The 25455-nt window shown below is 46.0% G+C and overlaps 2 protein-coding genes across 9 annotated transcripts; both read right to left on the bottom strand.

Annotated features, from left to right (window-relative positions):
- Positions 1-117: 117 nt before the first annotated feature.
- Positions 118-10147, bottom strand: LOC135828778 (uncharacterized). Of its 4 annotated transcripts, none has more exons than XM_065341205.1 (3): positions 10132-10147; positions 9700-9769; positions 118-2564 (listed from the first exon to the last, which is right to left on the bottom strand). In XM_065341205.1, exon 3 carries the CDS (start codon positions 2457-2459, stop codon positions 792-794), a length of 1668 nt encoding a protein of 555 aa, XP_065197277.1. In that variant the 5' UTR covers positions 2460-2564; positions 9700-9769; positions 10132-10147; the 3' UTR covers positions 118-791. The 4 variants fall into 4 exon arrangements, with proteins under 4 accessions (XP_065197277.1, XP_065197280.1, XP_065197276.1 ...); XM_065341208.1 differs by having other exon boundaries at positions 9704-9769; positions 10132-10143; XM_065341204.1 differs by lacking the exons at positions 9700-9769; positions 10132-10147 and adding an exon at positions 2867-3075.
- A 5056-nt stretch (positions 10148-15203) lies between these two features.
- On the bottom strand, positions 15204-23789 carry LOC135828646 (uncharacterized). 5 transcript variants are annotated; one of them, XM_065341069.1, is made up of 3 exons: positions 23778-23789; positions 23350-23415; positions 15204-17575 (listed from the first exon to the last, which is right to left on the bottom strand). In XM_065341069.1, the coding sequence occupies exon 3, from the start codon at positions 17468-17470 to the stop codon at positions 15890-15892; it is 1581 nt and encodes a 526-aa protein (XP_065197141.1). In that variant the 5' UTR covers positions 17471-17575; positions 23350-23415; positions 23778-23789; the 3' UTR covers positions 15204-15889. The 5 variants fall into 5 exon arrangements, with proteins under 5 accessions (XP_065197141.1, XP_065197138.1, XP_065197137.1 ...); XM_065341066.1 differs by having other exon boundaries at positions 23531-23779; XM_065341065.1 differs by having other exon boundaries at positions 23346-23415; positions 23531-23779.
- Positions 23790-25455: the final 1666 nt, after the last annotated feature.

Here is a 25455-nt window from a genome sequence, read left to right on the forward strand (position 1 = left end):
ACGAGTTGAGCAAGACGCACACAGGCTAGTACGGGTGGATCCGATTATATGTCCAGTGCAAGAATAGTAACTTTCATTTTTCACTCACAAAGCAACTGTTCAGTACATGGGGTAGTGGTCTACCAGAGCAATCACACTCACCACCGTAGTGGTTTTCAGAAATGAGAAGAAGCAAAAAACTACACTCGCAGCCACATACAATGTAATAGATAAATAGCCGAAAAACATCTAAATCCATCAAAGAACAGCCAGCAAGCGGGAGAAAAGGCCGTTAAATCAAGTGGAACAGCATGGCCAGTGGTGAGCATGGGTGACTGGGCAGCAGGGGAGCGCCTGAAAAACAATGGCTCCCTACATTCCTAGCCGCGACCGCTCAACCGGGCTAGAGGAAAAACACGCCTTTCGGCCAAAAAACCTTTCTATTTCAATAATTCCTGCCCCGCTGCCAGTCGGACCCAAGAATAGAGACAGCAAGAAATGGTATGTAATGTCCAGTGTATGTCATAATCATAAGCCACACACATTGGCATAGAATATCAAGAAGAACAGCGGAAGACCCCCATGAAACCAGGGTGGGCGGGCACCTTTAACTACCAAGAGGAAAAACAAAGACCACGATGGCAGGTTCAATGGAGTTGCTCAGAACAAGAGAAAACGCCGTGAAAAAAACAAAAACGTTCACAGGCTCAGCTCTGTCGTTACATCAAGAGGATAGAACAGTAGCAATACAAGAAGTAGCAATGATACCGTATGTCCACTACACTGCATAATTTTTATTTCTATAGGAATGATTAGAAAGGACACCAGCTATTGACACCAGGAATGTAGCCATGGTTGGTCATGACCTGAACAAACTGGCTCACATCGCTTCCAAAGTAGGCAACAATGACTTGGTGGTGGGTGATGGCATCATCATTGGTACTATCACCTGGCAAGTGAGCCTCTAGTGGCTTCCGAAGAAAGCAGTGCGGGTATTGGAGTAGCTTGGGGAAGAAGCTGGAGAAGAATGCCACATTCACAACGAACACTCCCGAGTCATACTCTCCATCGTTGAACCTATCCATTGCTGCACCAACGTAGACTGCCAGTTCGTCATGGTCGTCAAATCGGGGTCCGGAGAAGTTTCCCCAAACTGTTCCTCTCCATGGTTTACTGTATCCATGGGACATGTGCGTTGTTGCTGCATCGATGACACACTCCTCGTCGCTTGTCTCCGCTGGGCACACGGACACATCAAAACCAGGCCTAACCAATCGCCTGGCAATACCAGCCAGTTGTCCTGGTGTGATGGATATTGGAATCAGTGCTGGTAGTGGTGGTAGTGGTGGTAGCGCGTCGTCTGGTGAACGAACAGCCAGTTGTCCTGGTGTGATGGATATTGGAATCAGTGCTGGTAGTGGTGGTAGTGGTGGTAGCGCGTCGTCTGGTGAACGAACAGCAATGTCACCGTTTACATGCCGTTCACACTGTTGGCCGTGTTGCTGGTCATTGACCATGCCGTGGCCATTGTTACCACTGGTACTCATCACATGTCTGCTTGGGTGATTGCGATGTCTGCTTGGGTGATTGCGATGTCGGCTTGGGTGATTGCGGCGCTTTGCTTGACCTGCGTGTGTCGTCCGACTGTTGGTCTCGAACATTGGTTGCTCATCGGCGTCGTCATCAGTGTATCTGTAGGCACCATTGTAATCGACGTCACCATGCGCCTCACAGTCGATATCATGTTGCTGGGCTTGAGAGTAACCAACGGATCTGCGCTCATGTTCCCAAACTGGCTGCCTGCTCTTGTTACTGCTAGCCACCTGGGACAAAGCAGAGGAAGGTAGGCTCTCCTGCATTTCAAAGTCATCACCATGGAGATGATGCTTTGGCATGGTGTCCGCATTGCTGGTGCCGTTGTAGAGTATAGATTTGCCCTTGGCCAGGATCTCCTTTGCTGTCAATTGATGTATGTTCTCTGGTGGTGTTGATTCCAGAATTGCTTTCCAGAGCTGAAACACCTTCACTGCATTGTCTTCCAAAGAAATATTGTTGAACACTCGGAAATGCGACAAAGCCGTCGGAACTAACATGTTGGGGTCTTGACTGCGGATCATTCGTGCTATCTTGTACCCGCGAATATACTCATAGGCGTTGCTTCGTGACAGGCCAACCTCAGTTTTCGTCCACGCGTGAAAACAGCTAGTGCTTAGAAGATGCTCGTCGTATAGAATGGAATGGAGGGCTTGTCCGACGGCATAGTACGAACAATGTCTATTCTGCTTGATGATGCCTTTCCAGTGCAACAGCCTATCACCGACAGTCTGCGCCGTTAGTGCCGGAGCTACTCCTCCTTCACTGCTTGCTGGCAATTGCGCCTCCAGTGATGGTGGTGAATCGCAATTGACCATCACGTCCATCACCACTTCACAAGGCGAGGTCGCCCCGTGATTCTGCACAACCTTTGCTGCGGTCGACATTCTCGCTTCAGACTCTCACCTTCGTTCTTTCCTGAAGTTCTGCTTGGAAAGTTGGATGTCGTTGAGGTGCCGGTTGAGTTTCCGTCAGGCTTTTGATCAATGCACCTGTAAACAAGACAAATATACCAGTATTAAGTCAAGAAAAGAGTACTATGTGAAAACCTCTAGCTGCGAACAAGACAATAAGCCTGTATTCAATGTAGAAAGTATTCTTGCCCATGAACAAGACCCGAAACTTGTATGCCAGCGATGAAATAGGAAAATTGATTGGATGTCGTTGAGATCCCGCTTGCGTTTCCGTCAGGTTTTTAATCAATGCACCTGTGCGTTTCGGTGTTACTGTGACAAGAAAGGAAATGACACTGATAGCACTGCAGTAGCTGATAAGCTGTAAAATCCAATCTTACCGATGTGTTTTGAGTTTCTTCTCGGAAGCGATCCCCTGGCACCTCCGATACGATCGATTCGATCCCGAGCAGCTTGTCTACCACTGGTAGTTATTTATTTATTGCTCTAGACGCGGCTACTTCACAAACCTTCTTATCTTCTTCTTCAATCTAGCCGAGATGAGCGCACCGTACAGCTCCACAAGAAAACAAGGTCCAACTGAAAGAACATTAGGCTTGACTGTGGTTTATGTACAGCTGCTGAAATACAGGCGAGCTTGTCCCATTGGTCACAGCCACGCTCGACACAGGGTGTATTCCGCTTTGAAACAATCATGATGTCCAGTGGTCGCGGGGGAGTTAGACCCACTTACATGTACGTTCTCTGCTGGATTGTGCACTTCAGTATACGATGTAAATAAAATATTATTATGTAATGTCGATTACAAAATCGTCATGTGTGCTTGTGGGCTTCTTCATTGCCGCTATGGGGCTGTTAAGTGATGACGTCACAGTACCTTCGATACGCATAGCAACGATCCCACTGGGGACAAACAAAAGTAGCGTCGTCTCCACCGAACCAGTTGTCAGTGGCAACATTATAGGAATCGTGTACATTTCTTCGTTTCTTCTTTGCTGTTTTCAGTGAGTGTTTGGTTTTCTCTTTGTCCTTGATCTCGACGGTGTTGTCGTGCTCATTACCTTACTGAGGCGTCTCTTATGACTGTAGCCAGTGTCACGGAGGATTTTATTGGCGTGACGAGGTAGAACGCCGAGATCGAGCGTGAGAAACGCTCTGCATTAGTAGCTCCTGTAGAATGTCTTCTGGGATGGCGTATCCATGGTCAACAAAGCCAAGGTGCAAGACAGCATAAGAGATCGTGTAAAGGATGTGAGCTCCAAAAGGTAAGCTCCTGAACAAGTGGAAAGATATGTGTATTTACAAACTCTCTCTTCATCCATCGATTGCCGCTATGCATTGCATTTTGTCTTCACAGATAATCTGGACAAATAAATTGTAACTGGAGAGTGCAATCGTGCTTGGGACCCATCCCAATGTCATCACATGGCTGTGGTGACTAGTGTATACCTGTACCTGGGAGAGTTTTTCCTCAACTGAGACGGAGTGTAGGTGGATGGATATGAGAAATGCGAAGATGTGGAGTAAGTTGTGTCGAAGAAATGTGTAATAAAATATAATTTACTTTACACTCAAACATACACTGTACATGTATGTACATGTACCATCATGATAATGATTCCATCTTCATATCTCCCCAACAGGTACGCCATACGCACCAAATACATGGTGTGTGTGCACACGCGCGCTTGCGGGCGCGTACATGCACACACTCTCATGCGTGGCAGAGTTGGCCGGATGAACAGACCACGCATTTGCACGAGGTGTCCGTTATGTCATTGGAATGCTGTACTTTATGACTTTATTCCAAAATAGTATGTCTTGCCCCTGCCAAATGGAGTTTGTGTCTATGCTCAGCGGGTATCGGGCCACGACGCCACACTGCAGTCAGCCCTGGAATTAAAATAGCACTTCATGGATTATTTTAACTACTTTCCTTTGCGTTTACATGTAGTAGTTTGTTGAGCCCGTGGTTTTATTTCTGTGTTCTGTTATGATTGGCCTCTCGAAATAATCGGAGTGGATGTCATTTTTGTCATATGTGTGTGCCTTGTGCAACAGGTTCAAGGCTAGATGCACTTCACATTCGGCGTGCGATCTCGGCGTCTGGGACCTGATAACGTCTTGGTTGGATGGGTAATCGAGGATGATACTACTCGGCACACCAATGTACATGTCAATGTAATTTTTTACTTTTTCAGAGTGGTGCTTTTCAGGCACAATCTTCCTCAGCCTACTCAAGCTCAACTGATGAGGGGTGAATTCCCCGAAACACTGTGTATTGAGCAGGGAGTGGTGCTTTCTTGCAGGTTTGCCAAGTGGAAGGTGCGACGTGCTCCTCGTGTGCTCTAGATGGCAGTCGTGAGTCAGTCAAGTGTCAAGTTCGGCAAGAAGCGTGTGTTCCTAGTTGGAACAATCAACTTCATGACTATTACCGCCGAAGTCGCAACTTCTAAGTTCTTTATGTATTGTTTTAGTAATGAATTCTTTACGTAGTCATGTGGTTTGCTTCACTGTCCGAAGAGTGCTCAATAATAATCACATGTCCTTTGCGTCTCTGTGTATTATCCACATGTCCTTTGCGTCTCTGTGTATTATCCACATGTCCTTTGCGTCTCTGTGTATTATCCACATGTTCTTTGCGTCTCTGTGTATTATCCACATGTCCTTTGCGTCTCTGTGTTTTTCACTGTTTTTATTTGACATTATCTTTCTTTACGGAGTTGTTGTTGCTGTTCATTTTGCTACTCTTTCTTTTTCCCTCCCCTTATTTTTATTGATCGCCGTGGTTGGCAATCACCCACTCTCTTAACATTGGCCGGTGTTTCCACCGAGTCTTGAGATGTTGTTATAAATAAATAATACGGATGTTTGTAATGAGCCTGAAGTGTGTCCTTTTTATGAGTATTATCGCATTTTGTCTCAGAGGAAACTGTTTATCTTTCTTTACGGAGTTGTTGTTGCTGTTCATTTTGCTACTCTTTCTTTTTCCCTCCCCTTATTTTTATTGATCGCCGTGGTTGGCAATCACCCACTCTCTTAACATTGGCCGGTGTTTCCACCGAGTCTTGAGATGTTGTAATAAATAAATAATACGGAGCATCAGCAAATCGAATATTCGAGTGAAATTCGAGAATCGTCACGAAAAGCACTCAATCAGTCGAAACTAGGGCTTTGTTCGACTGAAAAATGCCCGCAAACAGAAAATACTTTTCGAATACTTTTCGAATGCTCCGCGCGTGCTCTAGTACACGGCGCACTACGACTACGAGTACTCATTCTAGTTGCGCATGTAGCTACTAGTTCTTACCAGGGAGTACTACTCGTAGTTGCACATGTCAGTGCACAAGGCACAGTCGAACCGGACTTCTTGTCAATCTTGACGCTTTCCTCTCTCTCGAACTGTGAAAAGTTTTATCAAGTGTGCATTTTGTTTCATTTCAAGTATCCTGGAATCATGGCTTTGTCACCAACTACCAGCTCCGGAATGCCTCCTGCTCCCAGTTGTGCAGTAGCCCTGCTGGCGTTGTCTCGGCATCTGCGTCTATGGTGAGTTCCCCCCAGGGAGAGGGCAACTCAAAGTGTGCCAAATATTCGAGGGTCGACCTTACCATGGATCTCATTCTGCTGAGGCAGTGTAGGGCCCACCCTCAGCTATTCGTCCGCGGGTCTCCTGATATGCAAGGGATAGCGGAGGAGCTCGGCCGAGATCCGCCTTTTCAAGGGGTCTCCAAGAGAGATCCTATCGCCAATAGCCTGAATCGGATGAAGCATCCGCCGCTTCGCGTCATCCCCAAAGGCAATGAGAAACAACAGCAACTCCGTTCATTGCACATCTCAAACGCCAGTCCTCAACTGCTCAAGCTAAAAAAACTCGATTCGAAAATACTGGACTGCGCTACATGCTGAACCTCTTTTTCATTCGAATTTTCTCTCTGATTTTCTTTTTGCCATTCGAATAATCAAATCGAAAATTCGATTTGCTCATGCTCCGTAATAAAATAAACGAGAGAGCTTGAAAGCTCAGGGCCCTGCGCTATGCTTTGTTGCCTAGCTCCTCGTGCATGTTGTTAGAACTGATGGAAATGCTTTTTCCTTTGATTAGCTACATCATTGTATTGCAAAAACGTTTCAATGAGATACTGAAGTAACGTCTTCTGCATAGCTATGGGACCGGCGCTGACTCTGCCGATCACGGGCGTTCTGGAGTCAACGAGATGTCTGTTCTGACGTTTCCTGGGACCGGCGCTGACTCTGCCGATCACGGGCGTTTATCTTCTTCTTATTATTATACTGAGGGCAACTAACATCCATTCTGATTGCATTTACTCGTCTCCCTACTTCGTATTTCTTTCCAGAAAATCTCCCCATACAGCAGGGAGTCGTTTACATAATATGACTCCCTGCTATACATCTACATGACTGTATAAACGTTATAATTATTATGCTATCCGCCTACATGCGATTCCCGGGCTGGTCGACAGGCGGCCCAGCCAGCCTGCTAGTGGGATCTCGGCCTCGCACACAAATCCACACAAAATGTTACTGCACTGAATGCATTCCCCCGATACACTTCGCATATATACTCATTCTCTTGATGGTACCGTACTCTTGATGGTACGGGACAGGTACGGGATAGCGCCAGGCATGTCGATAGCACAAACAAACAAATACTTTGAAGTATATTGTGGCCAGCTGTCTTTGCTGGTACGGTACAGTACGGGACAGATACGGGATAGCGCCAGGCGTGACACAAACAAACAAACAAACAAACAAACACCAAATTAAAGCTGTGTGGACCCTGGCTAGCGCCAGACGTTACTGAAGTAACGTCTTCTGCATAGCTACGGGAATTAAAGCTGTGTGGACCCTGGCTATTCCCTTCATGGTACCGTACTCTTGATGGTACGGGACAGGTACGGGATAGCGCCAGACATGTCGATCGCACAAACAAACAAAAATATTGTGGCCAGCTGTCTTTGCTGGTACCGTACAGTACGGGACAGATACGGGATAGCGCCAGGCGTGACACAAACAAACAAACACACAAACAAACACCAAATTAAAGCTGTGTGGACCCTGGCTAGCGCCAGACGTTACTGAAGTAACGTCTTCTGCATAGCTACGGGAATAAAATAATCATTTAGGGCGGAGCATTGTACACAAGAGAGAGATTGGAAGCTTTGTTACAACTCAGAGTTGTAACAATGCTTCCAATCTCTCTCTCTTGTGTTATGTATTCTTTATGACTGTATTCTTTTTTGTATTCTTTAATAAGGGGGCGGCCTACCCATAAATTTCATATGGCATTCAATTGACCGTAACTTTGGTGTTTCTCAATGGATTTGAGTGAAATTTTGACCACACACTCCTGCCACTATGCTAGCCCTCAGGACATGATTTACAAGTTCTTGCGCATCACTGACAGGCTTTCCGGGCCGGAAAAACTCAAATTTCCGGCATAGTGCCGCGGTGTGCGAGCCACCCAGGAGCCAAACAAATGCATTTACAAATTTTTTCACATTTTCGTGCCCATTCTGTCCGTGCGCGGGACCCAAACCTAAAACAAGTCCAGAAGCAGCGATGGGTAGTGGGGTAGGGCCCCTCAACGTGGCCCTGCAATCTGTCACAACGGAACGAGTGGGCGTTCTCTCACAGACTCCCACAGACCCAAGTCAATTTTTGAATTTTTTTAGGTTTAGCACGTGCTACGAGGTCGTACCTTTGATACAATATCCAGTGCTGGGACGTCCACAGCAAGCCATTTCCACAGCGCTGCACACAAATCCAGGATACCCTCAGAAACCGGCAAAGACTAACACTCATGTTCCGCTACTGCCTAGTACTGAATCCTACCTGACTTATTGACACGACTGAAACTTGCCAAAGTCACTAAATCAACGTCAACTACAATAATCAAGCCACATATCTGCAACGTCACGAGGGTGCTGGCAAAAGTCCTGCCGCCGTGCAGCCCAATACGTGGCTCAAAAACGTGATATTTTGGACTTGGAGCACAATACTGCACACTTTCGCGTGTTTCCATGATACGACAAGTTGCGCACGGTCTGCTCACATTCAAATACAGTGCTGCCAACAAATGACAGCGCGCAACAAAAAAATCTTTCCTTACAAGGGCACATTTTTCGGCCATAACTCTTGAACGGCTGGTCAGATCGGGACAAGATTTTCAGAGATTATGCAGCTGTTCATGCTCTTTCAACTGATGTAGCACTCGATATGAATTTACAAATTCGATTTTCAGGGATTTTACGACCAGGCTGCCCCCTTAACTGCGAATAAGAGAGTAATAAGAGTAATAATGAATAATCTACCTTCGAACAAGACGAGAAACCTGTCAGCAGTATAGGAATAAACGTCTACATGCGAACAAGACAGCAATATGAGTAATATGAAAACTCTAGTTGATTCAAATGCTAGTCACACCTGGCACAGTGGCAGTATGGCGGTAAATACATATCTTACATTGCAGCCTAGAGAGCGTGTGAGGGCAGTTATTCTAGCACATAGCTCTCCTTCTCACCACCACCAGCACACCATCAGTTCGCGCCTTGCGCCTAGTCGATGCATGGCTGGTGGTATCCGACAAAGCAGGCTGGCCCATACTGCCAGGTGTGTGTTTTACCAACAGTTGAATCAAGCATAAGTACTGCTGCATTGGTGTCTTCAACTGCATATCTCATGAATACCCTCTGCCTGCGAAAAAGACGAGAAACTAACTTGTCAGCAGTAAAGGAAACTTCTAGCTGCGAACAAGACAAGCAGACCTCCACCCGTAATCCGAGCATTCATTACAGTCTATGCACAGTTGAGTCACAGTGTACAGTGGATACATTTGTATACTGAGCTTGGTGTACGCCCACACAGTGTCATGTACTGAGCTTGATGAGCTTGATTCTACATTATGCGGCGCCAGACATTACTGCAATGTACGCCCACACGTCCCCCAGCTAGTACAAGGCAGTAAAGCTGATATCAAAATGCCATCAAACGTCCTGAAGACGTCGTTGGCAGAGCGACTTATCGTACTTGTAGTGAGTTTTAGGTACACCTTTCCATCTAAGATATTTCTAGTGGATCTCGCTAAGTGTGTATTGTGACACTAGTACTCACTCAGCTGAAGCACACTGTTACAGCCAGTTGGAAAAGAAATTAGAACTTCCTAGTCAAAGAGATAACAAACAGAACATACTCACTGCAGCTGTTCAGCAGTCCTTCAGTTCTTCCAGTGTCCAAGAACGTCCAGCCTATCCTTCATAAACCTGTACATGCACAGACAGAGGCACGAGCAGTTGCTGTTTCGTAACTCTGAGTTTCACGAACTGAATCGATCATCAGACGAAAATTTAACCAGTAATAGAAATTTAATGTACATACAGGTAGCGGCACTTGTCTTCCGCAATCTTGGAATACTCAAAATCTCCAATTGAACAACACGTGTGGCCTTTTCCTCCTTCTACTATTGCCTCAAATTTCCACGGTTTCCTTTCCTAAAGAATGGCGTTGTAACTTGACTGTATTATTAGTGGCCTGTACGCTACAATAAACTGTGACATACATATAGACACAAAATTACCTGTGCGTGTTCTACAAAAGTCAAAGAAATACAGACAGCAGAGCTAACCTTTCTCAACGCGAAGAATGTAGTTATGGTGCCACGGGTACGTTTACAGCTACTATACTCCCAGCTGTAGCACGTATTGAGAGCTGATGTGCGGGGTAGCGCGGCGCCCACATATCTTCCACTTGAACTCTGAGCTTCATGCGGCGCTAGGCAATCATCAGACACTTGAACTGATACTCGGATCTACCCAGCAGTAATTGCCAGTATGCTTATGATAGCACCCGCTACGACTGGTACGACCATGGCCGTACCATTTTTCGAAAAGCGCGGTCCACCCGAAACGTGCAAAACCGTAATAAAAAAATCAGGATCCATCGATGCATAAGCACCCTTCCAAAACCCCTCCCACGCCCCTGTTATCAAGATATAGCCTTAGGGCCATACTAGTAAGCATAAACAAATTCAGCGCTAAATCTGGTGACGTAATTTTTGGGGAGAAAGCTGGCTCAGGCCAACGTCACCGGATTTATCATTGTTATTATTTGTAGTCAAGTGGTTTGCTTCACTGTCCGAAGACTGCTCAATGCCCATGTAGGGCAGAGCCTTGTACACAAGAACAAGAGAGAGAGATTGAAAGCTTTGTTACAACTCTGAGTTTCACGTATTACTACGATCAATAAAAAAAGGCCTCGACCAAATATGGTTGCGCATATTTCCGCATATATGGCATATTGAGGGACAAAGGTAATATTGGAATAAAGCCAGCATATAATTCAAATATTCTAAAGAAAATGAGGCCAAAACAATCATATTATGGACAAAATGCGTTCAGAAATACCTTTTATGGATGAATTTGGAATGGTTGAGGCGTTTGCTACATTTCCCCATGGATGAACACTATCTACGACGGTTGCTGGGGACACACCCCAGCCATACTATTCCGCATGTGTTTTGATATGCACCATATAGTACTGGGGCCAATTCAAAAAATCGACCTCTAAAATACATGCCTTGACACATGTTGGCTAACAAGGATTTTTCGGTGTTATTTGATAGATAATGTCTTCAAGAGCATCTTGGCCCAGTATGGCGAGTCCAATCGCGTCCAAAGGTCCCGAAATCACCCTCGATAGGAATACAAAATTGCCGAAAAAACTAAGTTCTCATCGGCTATATTCAAGCATTTTCAAGACTTTCTCGGTACTATATTGACTGGACCTGGGAGTTTTTACCCTTTTATGTGCCAGGAGCTATAGTAACACCGTACATACACAGGATGCGAACCGACGCGTACACTGATTTTGTGCGAGAGTTGGAAAGATTGAGCATCAAGATTAGTACCGTAGTGTAGTTGTGACATACCAGAAATGTGTTACCTCGTTTGGACACTTTCTTCAAAGTTTTGCATTGACTCGCTGGTGCTTTTGCTGTCGGAACGTCCACGAATGGATCGATGCTAAATTCAGCAGAACCTTCATTACAATGTCATCTTGGCTCCCCGGAAAAGTAGGCATGATTCCAACAAGGAGCAGCACAACAATTATGTGTGGAAAGCAGGGGAAAGTCATCATAGCTTGCCAAGCCAGTTGTAACTACTTGTATTCGTAGGACTAATCTACAACTGTGGAAAGTTTCAGACCTGGCTAACTTCATCGGGCTGGAATGAAGGCATTTACTTTGTGAGTACTGCTGCACAGGAGGTGTTACAGTGGACGAGCATTTGATTCGAATCTACAAGAGCGGCTAGTGTTAGTACCATGATTTGAACACACCGACCGTGGTGATCAGCTACCATTATCACAAAGCCTATTTGCCAGCTCAACAGCTCTAGGACAACTGCCTTAGGAGTGCCATGCTGCAGTGAGAGGGAGTAGCTATGTGGTGTGGAGTGTTACAAAAACGAAATCCGAGTACCTGGAGGTAACCTATCCCAATATGCAACACCAGCAGTAGAAGAATCATTTCCTTGTCGCAGAATTTGATGGCTGGGCCTAGGCAGTGTGAAACTACAGTTATACTTATAAAACACTAACTGCAAGAAAGAGTCCGATGTCCAATGTCGTTGCTTGTCTCTCCTGAACTGATCACGGCACGTAGTTGATGCGATTCAAGAGCGGTGGTGAAGAGAGGGAAAACATGTTCATGTAATACCTCATGAACTAGTGGCTAAAGAATTGTCCCTGACTGCAGAGCCAATAGTGATGGTGTAGGTGGCGGAGTAGAGATGGGCTCAGCTGTACGGCGTAGAGTTTCCGAAGCTCAGATGGAAGAACAACTTCAGTTAAAGTGAAACACATGGATGCTAAATATGGTAGTAAAGACACACCTGGCAATATGGCGGTAAACACACGCCTGCCCACACATGCTCTCTAGGCTGCAAAGTTCTGGCACAGAGCTCTCCTTCTCACCACCACCACCATCAGTTCGCGCCTGGCGCCTGGCCGATGCATGGCTGGCGGTATCCGGCATAGCAGGCTGGTACATCAAGTAGCGCATGGCACATAGATGATGACACAGCAACGACATAGCTCGATTGCGACGTACGTTTCGTCCCCGCTGGACTCATCAGGCAATCTTCTTCTTGGATGTCTTCATACGGAGCTTGACTCGGGAGAATGAAGTTGAAGACACCACTGCAGCTGTACTTATGGTTGCTAAATATGGTGGTAAAGACACACCTGGCAATATGGCGGTAAACACACGCCTGCCCACACACGCTCTCTAGGCTGCAAAGTTCTGGCACAGAGCTCTCCTTCTCACCACCACCACCATCAGTTCGCGCCTGGCGCCTGGTCGATGCATGGCTGGCGGTATCCGGCATAGCAGGCTGGTACATCAAGTAGCGCATGGCACATAGATGATGACACAGCAACGACATAGCTCGATTGCGATGTACGATTCTCCCAAAACACATGGAAGCGAAAGTATTCGCATCACAATGTTGGGATCGATCAGCTTTTTAAACTGCAGCTATTCACATGTGAGCGTTGTCCAACTGCAGCCTTGAATGACAAGCTAGCCAATGTTTGGACTGTTTTATGCAAAGGATTTTGGTATTTTCATTTTCATCATTTTTCGTTACAGCACTGCCATCGCATACAAGTAGTGTTGTCCTTCTTACATCGCTGCAAGATCTATCGTATTATCTACACGTACTTCGAGTAAATTAGTTCAGGTTGAAACTGTCCTATAGCACTTCGTTCCTTAGACTCTGACAGTTTCCTACCATCTTTTCCTTCTCCTGTTAGTATTTGGGTTACAATACCTATTCTCTCAGTTGAAGTGTAACGCCGAACCGTCTGACGCTTCTCTCGTGTTTGCAGTCTGATTATAGTAATGCATGCCTGTTAATAGTCTCATGTACCTGCTAGCTGCACGTACATGTACACGTACCTCAATGCTAACATTCGACGCGACATGTACTGTGCATGTACATGTCCAGTAGCCAAGTTTCACTGCACCTTGGAAATCTTGTTTTGACACTGTTAAAGTACAGTACTTGTTGCCGTACTGTATCTACTGCTTATTCTGAGCAAAATGAGGTGCTACTTGGCCATATACGTGTCAGTAAAAATGGATATAGGAGCAATTCTAGTTGGGTTGCTATGGTAATAACGGCCTTTTCTATTTTGATGTTTTTCACCATGTTCGGACACAATCCGGCAATCGAAACCTATGCCATCGTGTTCAGGAGGCAAAAACCATCCAGGAATGATCATAAAATCTATGTTAGCAAACATGTGTCAAGTAAAAGTGAGAAATTTCAAATGGGCCATAGGACTAATAAGCATGATAGCCGTGAAGCCAATGAATATTCCAAGGTTCTAATTCTACTGAAATGATCTACACTTTCTGCTTATGTCGAGCATTTTTTGGCATATTTGGCATATCTTTTTGCATATCTTGCTAAGCCTTTGGCATATTATGGACGTTTTCCCTGATATGCGACGAGCATGATATGCTCCTTTTTTTAGCATATTTGGTCGAGGCCTAACTACGATCATCAGGCAGGGGGGTTCCCTGATGATCGTAGTAATACTTGAAACTCAGAGTTGTAACAAAGCATCCAATCTCTCTCTTGTGTATTATTATTTGTATTTGTCCGTTGGGACCATCTTGTAGTAACGCGTATAGCCGATTGGTTTCTAGTCTTGCGTGCGAATCATGAGGTTTCATAGCAAAACCTGTGCTGGTAACAGGGAGTGTGTTTAGTGCGGCGGTGAACTGGTTACAGTGTACTCATTTGCTCGGTGTGAGCTGGCAATGCACTTCCATGTCCATGATCTAGTCCATGTAGCGAGTTTTAAGTACACGGTTACATGATGATGTTAGTTTGACAGCATGAAACAAGGTGGAGGACACTGTGTTCGCAAACAGTGACCTTACTAGAGCTACAACCATCCAGGGTTGGTAGAGCCCCGGTCCGTTGGGACCATCTGAACCATAATTATGCGTGTTGAACCCGGTTCTATAATACTACACTGCTGGCAACTGAAATCCGACCCCTGAGCGGTGCGCTCACATCGCAAAGACCCAACACGGGATGGTGAAACTAGGAAACAGAATAATAATCTGATATCGATACTAGTAATGTGCATCCACCGCTCAGGTGGTCGGATTTCAGTTGCCAGCGTGACTGTAGCATTAAGTAAGTAAATTATCGTATCCGTTCCCGAAGGGAACTCACGACGGCCGCTAACACCCGATAAACCCTAGCGGCAGATGCAGCGCCTTACGGTGGGGGTGAGTGGGCAAGTCTCACAACCACTGGCACAAGTGCCGAAAACGACCCCATTAGCTGCATCCATGTACCCCTTGTGCCTGGCCACAAGTTACCAGTTGACTGTGGGTAGCAGCACGGCTGGAAAAACCGCTCCCAGGCAGGACTTTAACCAGGTACCTCTCGTATCTCAATCATGGTCTTTGACCAACCCACTGTGCCTGCCTGGTTGCATTGGGTTATAGAATACCACTACTACATGGTCTAGCTTTGGGAAAGGGTTACATGTGACATCTCCAAAGTGATAACGAGTTGAGCAAGACGCACACAGGCTGGTACGGGTGGATCCGATTATATGTCCAGTGCAAGAATAGTAACTTTCATTTTTCACTCACAAAGCAACTGTTCAGTATATGGGGTAGTGATCTACCAGAGCAATCACACTCACCACCGTAGTGGTTTTCCAGAAATGAGTAGAAGCAAAAAACTACACTCGCAGCCACATACAATGTAATAGATAAATAGCCGAAAAACATCTAAATCCATCAAAGAACAGCCAGCAAGCGGGAGAAAAGGCCGTTAAATCAAGTGGAACAGCATGGCCAGTGGTGAGCATGGGTGACTGGGCAGCAGGGGAGCGCCTGAAAAACAATGACTCCCTACATTCCTAGCCGCGACCGCTCAACCGGGCTAGAGGAAAAACACGCCTTTCGGCCAAAAAACCTTTCTATTTCAATAATTCCTGCCCCGCTGCCAGTCGGACCCAAGAATAGAGACAGCAAGAAAGGGTATGTAATGTCCAGTGTATGTCATAATCATAAGCCACACACATTGGCATAGAATATCAAGAAGAACAGCGGAAGACCCCCATGAAACCAGGGTGGGCGGGCACCTTTAACTACCAAGAGGAAAAACAAAGACCACGATGGCAGGTTCAATGGAGTTGCTCAGAACAAGAGAAAACGCCGTGAAAAAACAAAAACGTTCACAGGCTCAGCTCTGTCGTTACATCAAGAGGATAGAACAGTAGCAATACAAGAAGTAGCAATGATACCGTATGTCCACTACACTGCATAATTTTTATTTCTATAGGAATGATTAGAAAGGACACCAGCTATTGACACCAGGAATGTAGCCATGGTTGGTCATGACCTGAACAAACTGGCTCGCATCGCTTCCAAAGTAGGCAACAATGACTTGGTGGTGGGTGATGGCATCATCATTGGTACTATCACCTGGCAAGTAAGCCTCTAGTGGCTTCCGAAGAAAGCAGTGCGGGTATTGGAGTAGCTTGGGGAAGAAGCTGGAGAAGAATGCCACATTCACAACGAACACTCCCGAGTCATACTCTCCAGCCTTGAACTTATCCATTGCTGCACCAACGTAGACTGCCAGTTCATCATGGTCGTCAAAGCGGGGTCCGGAGAAGTTTCCCCAAACTGTTCCTCTCCATGGTTTCATGTATCCATGGGACATGTGCGTTGTTTCTGCATCGATGACACACTCCTCGTCGCTTGTCTCCGCTGGGCACACGGACACATCAAAACCAGGCCTAACCAATCGCCTGGCAATACCAGCCAGTTGTCCTGGTGTGATGGATATTGGAATCAGTGCTGGTAGTGGTGGTAGTGGTGGTAGCGCGTCGTCTGGTGAACGAACAGCAATGTCACCGTTTACATGCCGTTCACACTGTTGGCCGTGTTGCTGGTCATTGACCATGCCGTGGCCATTGTTACCACTGGTACTCATCACATGTCTGCTTGGGTGATTGCGATGTCTGCTTGGGTGATTGCGATGTCTGCTTGGGTGATTGCGGCGCTTTGCTTGACCTGCGTGTGTCGTCCGACTGTTGGTCTCGAACATTGGTTGCTCATCGGCGTCGTCATCAGTGTAGCTGTAGGCACCATTGTAATCAACGTCACCATGCGCCTCACAGTCGATATCATGTTGCTCGGCTTGAGAGTAACCAACGGATCTGCGCTCATGTTCCCAAACTGGCTGCCTGCGCTTGTTACTGCTAGCCATCTGGGACAAAGCAGAGGAAGGTAGGCTCTCCTGCATTTCAAAGTCATCACCATGGAGATGATGCTTTGGCATGGTGTCCGCATTGCTGGTGCCGTTGCAGAGTATAGATTTGCCCTTGGCCAGGATCTCCTTTGCTGTCAATTGATGTATGTTCTCTGGTGGTGTTGATTCCAGAATTGCTTTCCAGAGCTGAAACACCTTCACTGCATTGTCTTCCAAAGAAATATTGTTGAACACTCGGAAATGCGACAAAGCCGTCGGAACTAACATGTTGGGGTCTTGACTGCGGATCATTCGTGCTATCTTGTACCCGCGAATATACTCATAGGCGTTGCTTCGTGACAGGCCAACCTCAGTTTTCGTCCACGCGTGAAAACAGCTAGTGCTTAGAAGATGCTCGTCGTATAGAATGGAATGGAGGGCTTGTCCGACGGCATAGTACGAATAATGTCTATTCTGCTTGATGATGCCTTTCCAGTGCAACAGCCTATCACCGACAGTCTGCGCCGTTAGTGCCGGAGCTACTCCTTCACTGCTTGCTGGCAATTGCGCCTCCAGTGATGGTGGTGAATCCCGATTGACCATCACGTCCATCACCACTTCATACGGTGAGGTAACCCCGTGATTCTGCACAACCTTTGCTGCGGTCGACATTCTCGCTTCAGACTCTCACCTTCGTTCTTTCCTGAAGTTCTGCTTGGAAAGTTGGATGTCGTTGAGGTGCCGGTTGAGTTTCCGTCAGGCTTTTGATCAATGCACCTGTAAACAAGACAAATATACCAGTATTAAGTCAAGAAAAGAGTACTATGTGAAAACCTCTAGCTGCGAACAAGACAATAAGAAGCAGAAAGTATTCTTGCCCATGAACAAGACCCGAAACTTGTATGCCAGCGATGAAATAGGAAAATTGATTGGATGTCGTTGAGATCCCGCTTGCGTTTCCGTCAGGTTTTTAATCAATGCACCTGTGCGTTTCGGTGTTACTGTGACAAGAAAGGAAATGACACTGATAGCACTGCAGTAGCTGATAAGCTGTAAAATCCAATCTTACCGATGTGTTTTGAGTTTCTTCTCGGAAGCGATCCCCTGGCACCTCCGATACGATCGATTCGATCCCGAGCAGCTTGTCTACCACTGGTAGTTATTTATTTATTGCTCTAGACGCGGCTACTTCACAAACCTTCTTATCTTCTTCTTCAATCTAGCCGAGATGAGCGCACCGTACAGCTCCACAAGAAAACAAGGTCCAACTGAAAGAACATTAGGCTTGACTGTGGTTTATGTACAGCTGCTGAAATACAGGCGAGCTTGTCCCATTGCCATTGGTCACAGCCATGCTCGGCACAGGGTGTATTCCGCTTTGGAACAATCATGATGTCCAGTGGTCGCGGGGGAGTTAGACCCACTTACGTTCTCTGCTGGATTGTGCACTTCAGTGTACGATGTAAATAAAATATTATTATGTAATGTCGATTACAAAATCGTCATGTGTGCTTGTGGGCTTCTTCATTGCCGCTATGGGGCTGTTAAGTGATAACGTCACAGTACCTTCGATACGCATAGCAACGATCCCACTGGGGACAAACAAAAGTAGCGTCGTCTCCACCGAACCAGTTGTCAGTGGCAACATTATAGGAATCGTGTACATTTCTTCGTTTCTTCTTTGCTGTTTTCAGTGAGTGTTTGGTTTTCTCTTTGTCCTTGATCTCGACGGTGTTGTCGTGCTCATTACCTTACTGAGGCGTCTCTTATGACTGTAGCCAGTGTCACGGAGGATTTTATTGGCGTGACGAGGTAGAACGCCGAGATCGAGCGTGAGAAACGCTCTGCATTAGTAGCTCCTGTAGAATGTCTTCTGGGATGGCGTATCCATGGTCAACAAAGCCAAGGTGCAAGACAGCATAAGAGATCGTGTAAACGATGTGAACTCCAAAAGGTAAGCTCCTGAACAAGTGGAAAGATATGTGTATTTACAAACTCTCTCTTCATCCATCGATTGCCGCTATGCATTGCATTTTGTCTTCACAGATAATCTGGAGAAATAAATTGTAACTGGAGAGTGCAATCGTGCTTGGGACCCATCCCAATGTCATCACATGGCTGTGGTGACTAGTGTATACCTGTACCTGGGAGAGTTTTTCCTCAACTGAGACGGAGTGTAGGTGGATGGATTATGAGAAATGCGAAGATGTGGAGTAAGTTGTGTCGAAGAAATGTGTAATAAAATATAATTTACTTTACACTCAAACATACACTGCACATGTATGTACATGTACCATCATGATAATGATTCCATCTTCATATCTCCCCAACAGGTACGCCATACGCACCAAATACATGGTGTGTGTGCACACGCGCGCTTGCGGGCGCGTACATGCACACACTCTCATGCGTGGCAGAGTTGGCCGGATGAACAGACCACGCATTTGCACGAGGTGTCCGTTATGTCATTGGAATGCTGTACTTTATGACTTTATTCCAAAAGAGTATGTCTTGCCCCTGCCAAATGGAGTTTGTGTCTATGCTCAGCGGGTATCGGGCCACGACGCCACACTGCAGTCAGCCCTGGAATTAAAATAGCACTTCATGGATTATTTTAACTACTTTCCTTTGCGTTTACATGTAGTAGTTTGTTGAGCCCGTGGTTTTATTTCTGTGTTCTGTTATGATTGGCCTCTGGAAATAATCGGAGTGGATGTCATTTTTGTCATATGTGTGTGCCTTGTGCAACAGGTTCAAGGCTAGATGCACTTCACATTCGGCGTGCGATCTCGGCGTCTGGGACCTGATAACGTCTTGGTTGGATGGGTAATCGAGGATGATACTACTCGGCACACCAATGTACATGTCAATGTAATTTTTTACTTTTTCAGAGTGGTGCTTTTCAGGCACAATCTTCCTCAGCCTACTCAAGCTCAACTGATGAGGGGTGAATTCCCCGAAACACTGTGTATTGAGCAGGGAGTGGTGCTTTCTTGCAGGTTTGCCAAGTGGAAGGTGCGACGTGCTCCTCGTGTGCTCTGGATGGCAGTCGTGAGTCAGTCAAGTGTCAAGTTCGGCAAGAAGCGTGTGTTCCTAGTTGGAACAATCAACTTCATGACTATTACCGCCGAAGTCGCAACTTCTAAGTTCTTTATGTATTGTTTTAGTAATGAATTCTTTACGTAGTCATGTGGTTTGCTTCACTGTCCGAAGAGTGCTCAATAATAATCACATGTCCTTTGCGTCTCTGTGTATTATCCACATGTCCTTTGCGTCTCTGTGTATTATCCACATGTCCTTTGCGTCTCTGTGTATTATCCACATGTTCTTTGCGTCTCTGTGTATTATCCACATGTCCTTTGCGTCTCTGTGTTTTTCACTGTTTTTATTTGACATTATCTTTCTTTACGGAGTTGTTGTTGCTGTTCATTTTGCTACTCTTTCTTTTTCCCTCCCCTTATTTTTATTGATCGCCGTGGTTGGCAATCACCCACTCTCTTAACATTGGCCGGTGTTTCCACCGAGTCTTGAGATGTTGTAATAAATAAATAATACGGAGCATCAGCAAATCGAATATTCGAGTGAAATTCGAGAATCGTCACGAAAAGCACTCAATCAGTCGAAACTAGGGCTTTGTTCGACTGAAAAATGCCCGCAAACAGAAAATACTTTTCGAATACTTTTCGAATGCTCCGCGCGTGCTCTAGTACACGGCGCACTACGACTACGAGTACTCATTCTAGTTGCGCATGTAGCTACTAGTTCTTACCAGGGAGTACTACTCGTAGTTGCACATGTCAGTGCACAAGGCACAGTCGAACCGGACTTCTTGTCAATCTTGACGCTTTCCTCTCTCTCGAACTGTGAAAAGTTTTATCAAGTGTGCATTTTGTTTCATTTCAAGTATCCTGGAATCATGGCTTTGTCACCAACTACCAGCTCCGGTATGCCTCCTGCTCCCAGTACTGCAGTAGCCCTGCTGGCGTTGTCTCGGCATCTGCGTCTATGGTGAGTTCCCCCCAGGGAGAGGGCAACTCAAAGTGTGCCAAATATTCGAGGGTCGACCTTACCATGGATCTCATTCTGCTGAGGCAGTGTAGGGCCCACCCTCAGCTATTCGTCCGCGGGTCTCCTGATATGCAAGGGATAGCGGAGGAGCTCGGCCGAGATCCGCCTTTTCAAGGGGTCTCCAAGAGAGATCCTATCGCCAATAGCCTGAATCGGATGAAGCATCCGCCGCTTCGCGTCATCCCCAAAGGCAATGAGAAACAACAGCAACTCCGTTCATTGCACATCTCAAACGCCAGTCCTCAACTGCTCAAGCTAAAAAAACTCGATTCGAAAATACTGGACTGCGCTACATGCTGAACCTCTTTTTCATTCGAATTTTCTCTCTGATTTTCTTTTTGCCATTCGAATAATCAAATCGAAAATTCGATTTGCTCATGCTCCGTAATAAAATAAATAAAATAATCATTTAGGGCGGAGCATTGTACACAAGAGAGAGATTGGAAGCTTTGTTACAACTCAGAGTTGTAACAATGCTTCCAATCTCTCTCTCTTGTGTTATGTATTCTTTATGACTGTATTCTTTTTTGTATTCTTTAATAAGGGGGCGGCCTACCCATAAATTTCATATGGCATTCAATTGACCGTAACTTTGGTGTTTCTCAATGGATTTGAGTGAAATTTTGACCACACACTCCTGCCACTATGCTAGCCCTCAGGACATGATTTACAAGTTCTTGCGCATCACTGACAGGCTTTCCGGGCCGGAAAAACTCAAATTTCCGGCATAGTGCCGCGGTGTGCGAGCCACCCAGGAGCCAAACAAATGCATTTACAATTTTTTTCACATTTTCGTGCCCATTCTGTCCGTGCGCGGGACCCAAACCTAAAACAAGTCCAGAAGCAGCCATGGGTGGTGGGGTAGGGCCCCTCAACGTGGCCCTGCAATCTGTCACAACGGAACGAGTGGGCGTTCTCTCACAGACTCCCACAGACCCAAGTCAATTTTTGAATTTTTTTAGGTTTAGCACGTGCTACGAGGTCGTACCTTTGATACAATATCCAGTGCTGGGACGTCCACAGCAAGCCATTTCCACAGCGCTGCACACAAATCCAGGATACCCTCAGAAACCGGCAAAGACTAACACTCATGTTCCGCTACTGCCTAGTACTGAATCCTACCTGACTTATTGACACGACTGAAACTTGCCAAAGTCACTAAATCAACGTCAACTACAATAATCAAGCCACATATCTGCAACGTCACGAGGGTGCTGGCAAAAGTCCTGCCGCCGTGCAGCCCAATACGTGGCTCAAAAACGTGATATTTTGGACTTGGAGCACAATACTGCACACTTTCGCGTGTTTCCATGATACGACAAGTTGCGCACGGTCTGCTCACATTCAAATACAGTGCTGCCAACAAATGACAGCGCGCAACAAAAAAATCTGTCCTTACAAGGGCACATTTTTCGGTCATAACTCTTGAACGGCTGGTCAGATCGGGACAAGATTTTCAGAGATTATGCAGCTGTTCATGCTCTTTCAACTGATGTAGCACTCGATATGAATTTACAAATTCGATTTTCAGGGATTTTACGACCAGGCTGCCCCCTTAACTGCGAATAAGAGAGTAATAAGAGTAATAATGAATAATCTACCTTCGAACAAGACGAGAAACCTGTCAGCAGTATAGGAATAAACGTCTACATGCGAACAAGACAGTAATATGAGTAATATGAAAACTCTAGTTGATTCAAATGGTGGTCACACCTGGCACAGTGGCAGTATGGCGGTAAATACATATCTTACATTGCAGCCTAGAGAGCGTGTGAGGGCAGTTATTCTAGCACATAGCTCTCCTTCTCACCACCACCAGCACACCATCAGTTCGCGCCTTGCGCCTAGTCGATGCATGGCTGGTGGTATCCGACAAAGCAGGCTGGCCCATACTGCCAGGTGTGTGTTTTACCAACAGTTGAATCAAGCATAAGTACTGCTGCATTGGTGTCTTCAACTGCATATCTCATGAATACCCTCTGCCTGCGAAAAAGACGAGAAACTAACTTGTCAGCAGTAAAGGAAACTTCTAGCTGCGAACAAGACAAGCAGACCTCCACCCGTAATCCGAGCATGCATTACAGTCTATGCACAGTTGAGTCACAGTGTACAGTGGATACATTTGTATACTGAGCTTGGTGTACGCCCACACAGTGTCATGTACTGAGCTTGATGAGCTTGATTCTACATTATGCGGCGCCAGACATTACTGCAATGTACGCCCACACGTCCCCCAGCTAGTACAAGGCAGTAAAGCTGATATCAAAATGCCATCAAACGTCCTGAAGACGTCGTTGGCAGAGCGACTTATCGTACTTGTAGTGAGTTTTAGGTACACCTTTCCATCTAAGATATTTCTAGTGGATCTCGCTAAGTGTGTATTGTGACACTAGTACTCACTCAGCTGAAGCACACTGTTACAGCCAGTTGGAAAAGAAATTAGAACTTCCTAGTCAAAGAGATAACAAACAGAACATACTCACTGCAGCTGTTCAGCAGTCCTTCAGTTCTTCCAGTGTCCAAGAACGTCCAGCCTATCCTTCATAAACCTGTACATGCACAGACAGAGGCACGAGCAGTTGCTGTTTCGTAACTCTGAGTTTCACGAACTGAATCGATCATCAGACGAAAATTTAACCAGTAATAGAAATTTAATGTACATACAGGTAGCGGCACTTGTCTTCCGCAATCTTGGAATACTCAAAATCTCCAATTGAACAACACGTGTGGCCTTTTTCTCCTTCTAGTATTGCCTCAAATTTCCACGGTTTCCTTTCCTAAAGAATAGCGTTGTAACTTGACTGTACTATTAGTGGCCTGTACGCTACAATACGCTGTTACATACATATAGACACAAAATTACCTGTGCGTCTTCTACAAAAGTCAAATAAATACATACAGCAGAGCTAACCTTTCTCAACGCGAAGAATGTAGTTATGGTGTCACGGGTACGTTTACAGCTACTATACTCCCAGCTGTAGCACGTATTGAGAGCTGATGTGCGGGGGGCCGGGGGGGGGGGGGGGGGGGAGCGCGGCGCCCACATATCTTCAACTTGAACTCTGAGCTTCATGCGGCGCTAGGCAATCATCAGACACTTGAACTGATACTCGGATCTACCCAGCAGTATGCTTATGATAGCACCCGCTACGACTGGTACGACCATGGTCGTACCACTTTTCGAAAAGCGTGGTCCGCCCGAAACGTGCAAAACCGTAATAAAAAAAATCAGGATCCATTGACGCATAAGCACCCTTCCAAAACCCCTCCTACGCCCCTGTTATCAACACATAGCCTTAGGGCCATACTAGTAAGCATAAACAAAGTCAGGGCTAAATCTGGTGACGTAAATTTTGGGGAAAAAGCTGGCTCAGGCCAACGTCACCGGATTTATCATTATTATTATTTGTAGTCAAGTGGTTTGCTTCATTGTCCGAAGAGTGCTCAATACCCATGTAGGGCAGAGCCTTGTACCCAAGAGAGAGATTGGAAGCTTTGTTACAACTCTATGTTTCACGTATTACTAAGATCATCAGGCAGGGGGGTTCCCTGATGATCGTAGTAATACTTGAAACTCAGAGTTGTAACAAAGCATCCAATCTCTCTCTTGTGTATTATTATTAAATTTTGTATTTGTCCGTTGGGACCATCTTGTACCAACGCGTATAGCCGATTGGTTTCTAGTCTTGTGTGCAAATCATGAGGTTTCATAACAAAACCTGCACTGGTAACAGGGAGTGTGTTTAGTGCGGCGTTGAACTGGTTACAGTGTACTCATTTGCTCGGTGTGAGCTGGCAATGCACTTCCATGTCCATGATCTAGTCCATGTAGCGAGTTTTAAGTACACGGTTACATGATGATGTTAGTTTGACAGCATGAAACAAGGTGGAGGACACTGTGTTCGCAAACAGTGACCTTACTAGAGCTACAACCATCCAGGGTTGGTAGAGCCCCGGTCCGTTGGGACCATCTGAACCATAATTATGCGTGTTGAACCCGGTTCTATAATACTACACTGCTGGCAACTGAAATCCGACCCCTGAGCGGTGCGCTCACATCGCAAAGACCCAACACGGGATGGTGAAACTAGGAAACAGAATAATAATCTGATATCGATACTAGTAATGTGCATCCACCGCTCAGGTGGTCGGATTTCAGTTGCCAGCGTGACTGTAGCATTAAGTAAGTAAATTATCGTATCCGTTCCCGAAGGGAACTCACGACGGCGGCTAACACCCAATAAACCCTAGCGGCAGATGCAGCGCCTTACGGTGGGGGTGAGTGGGCAAGTCTCACAACCACTGGCACAAGTGCCGAAAACGACCCCATTAGCTGCATCCATGTACCCCTTGTGCCTGGCCACAAGTTCCCAGTTGACTGTGGGTAGCAGCACGGCTGGAAAAACCGCTCCCAGGCAGGACTTGAACCAGGTACCTCTCGTATCTCAATCATGGTCTTTGACCAACCCACTGTGCCTGCCTGGTTGCATTGGGTTATAGAATACCACTACTACATGGTCTACCTTTGGGAAAGGGTTACATGTGACATGTCCAAAGTGATAACGAGTTGAGCAAGACGCACACAGGCT

Source organism: Sycon ciliatum, chromosome 12 (genome assembly GCF_964019385.1).
Source record: "Sycon ciliatum chromosome 12, ocSycCili1.1, whole genome shotgun sequence".
Classification (NCBI taxonomy): Eukaryota; Metazoa; Porifera; class Calcarea; order Leucosolenida; family Sycettidae; genus Sycon; species Sycon ciliatum.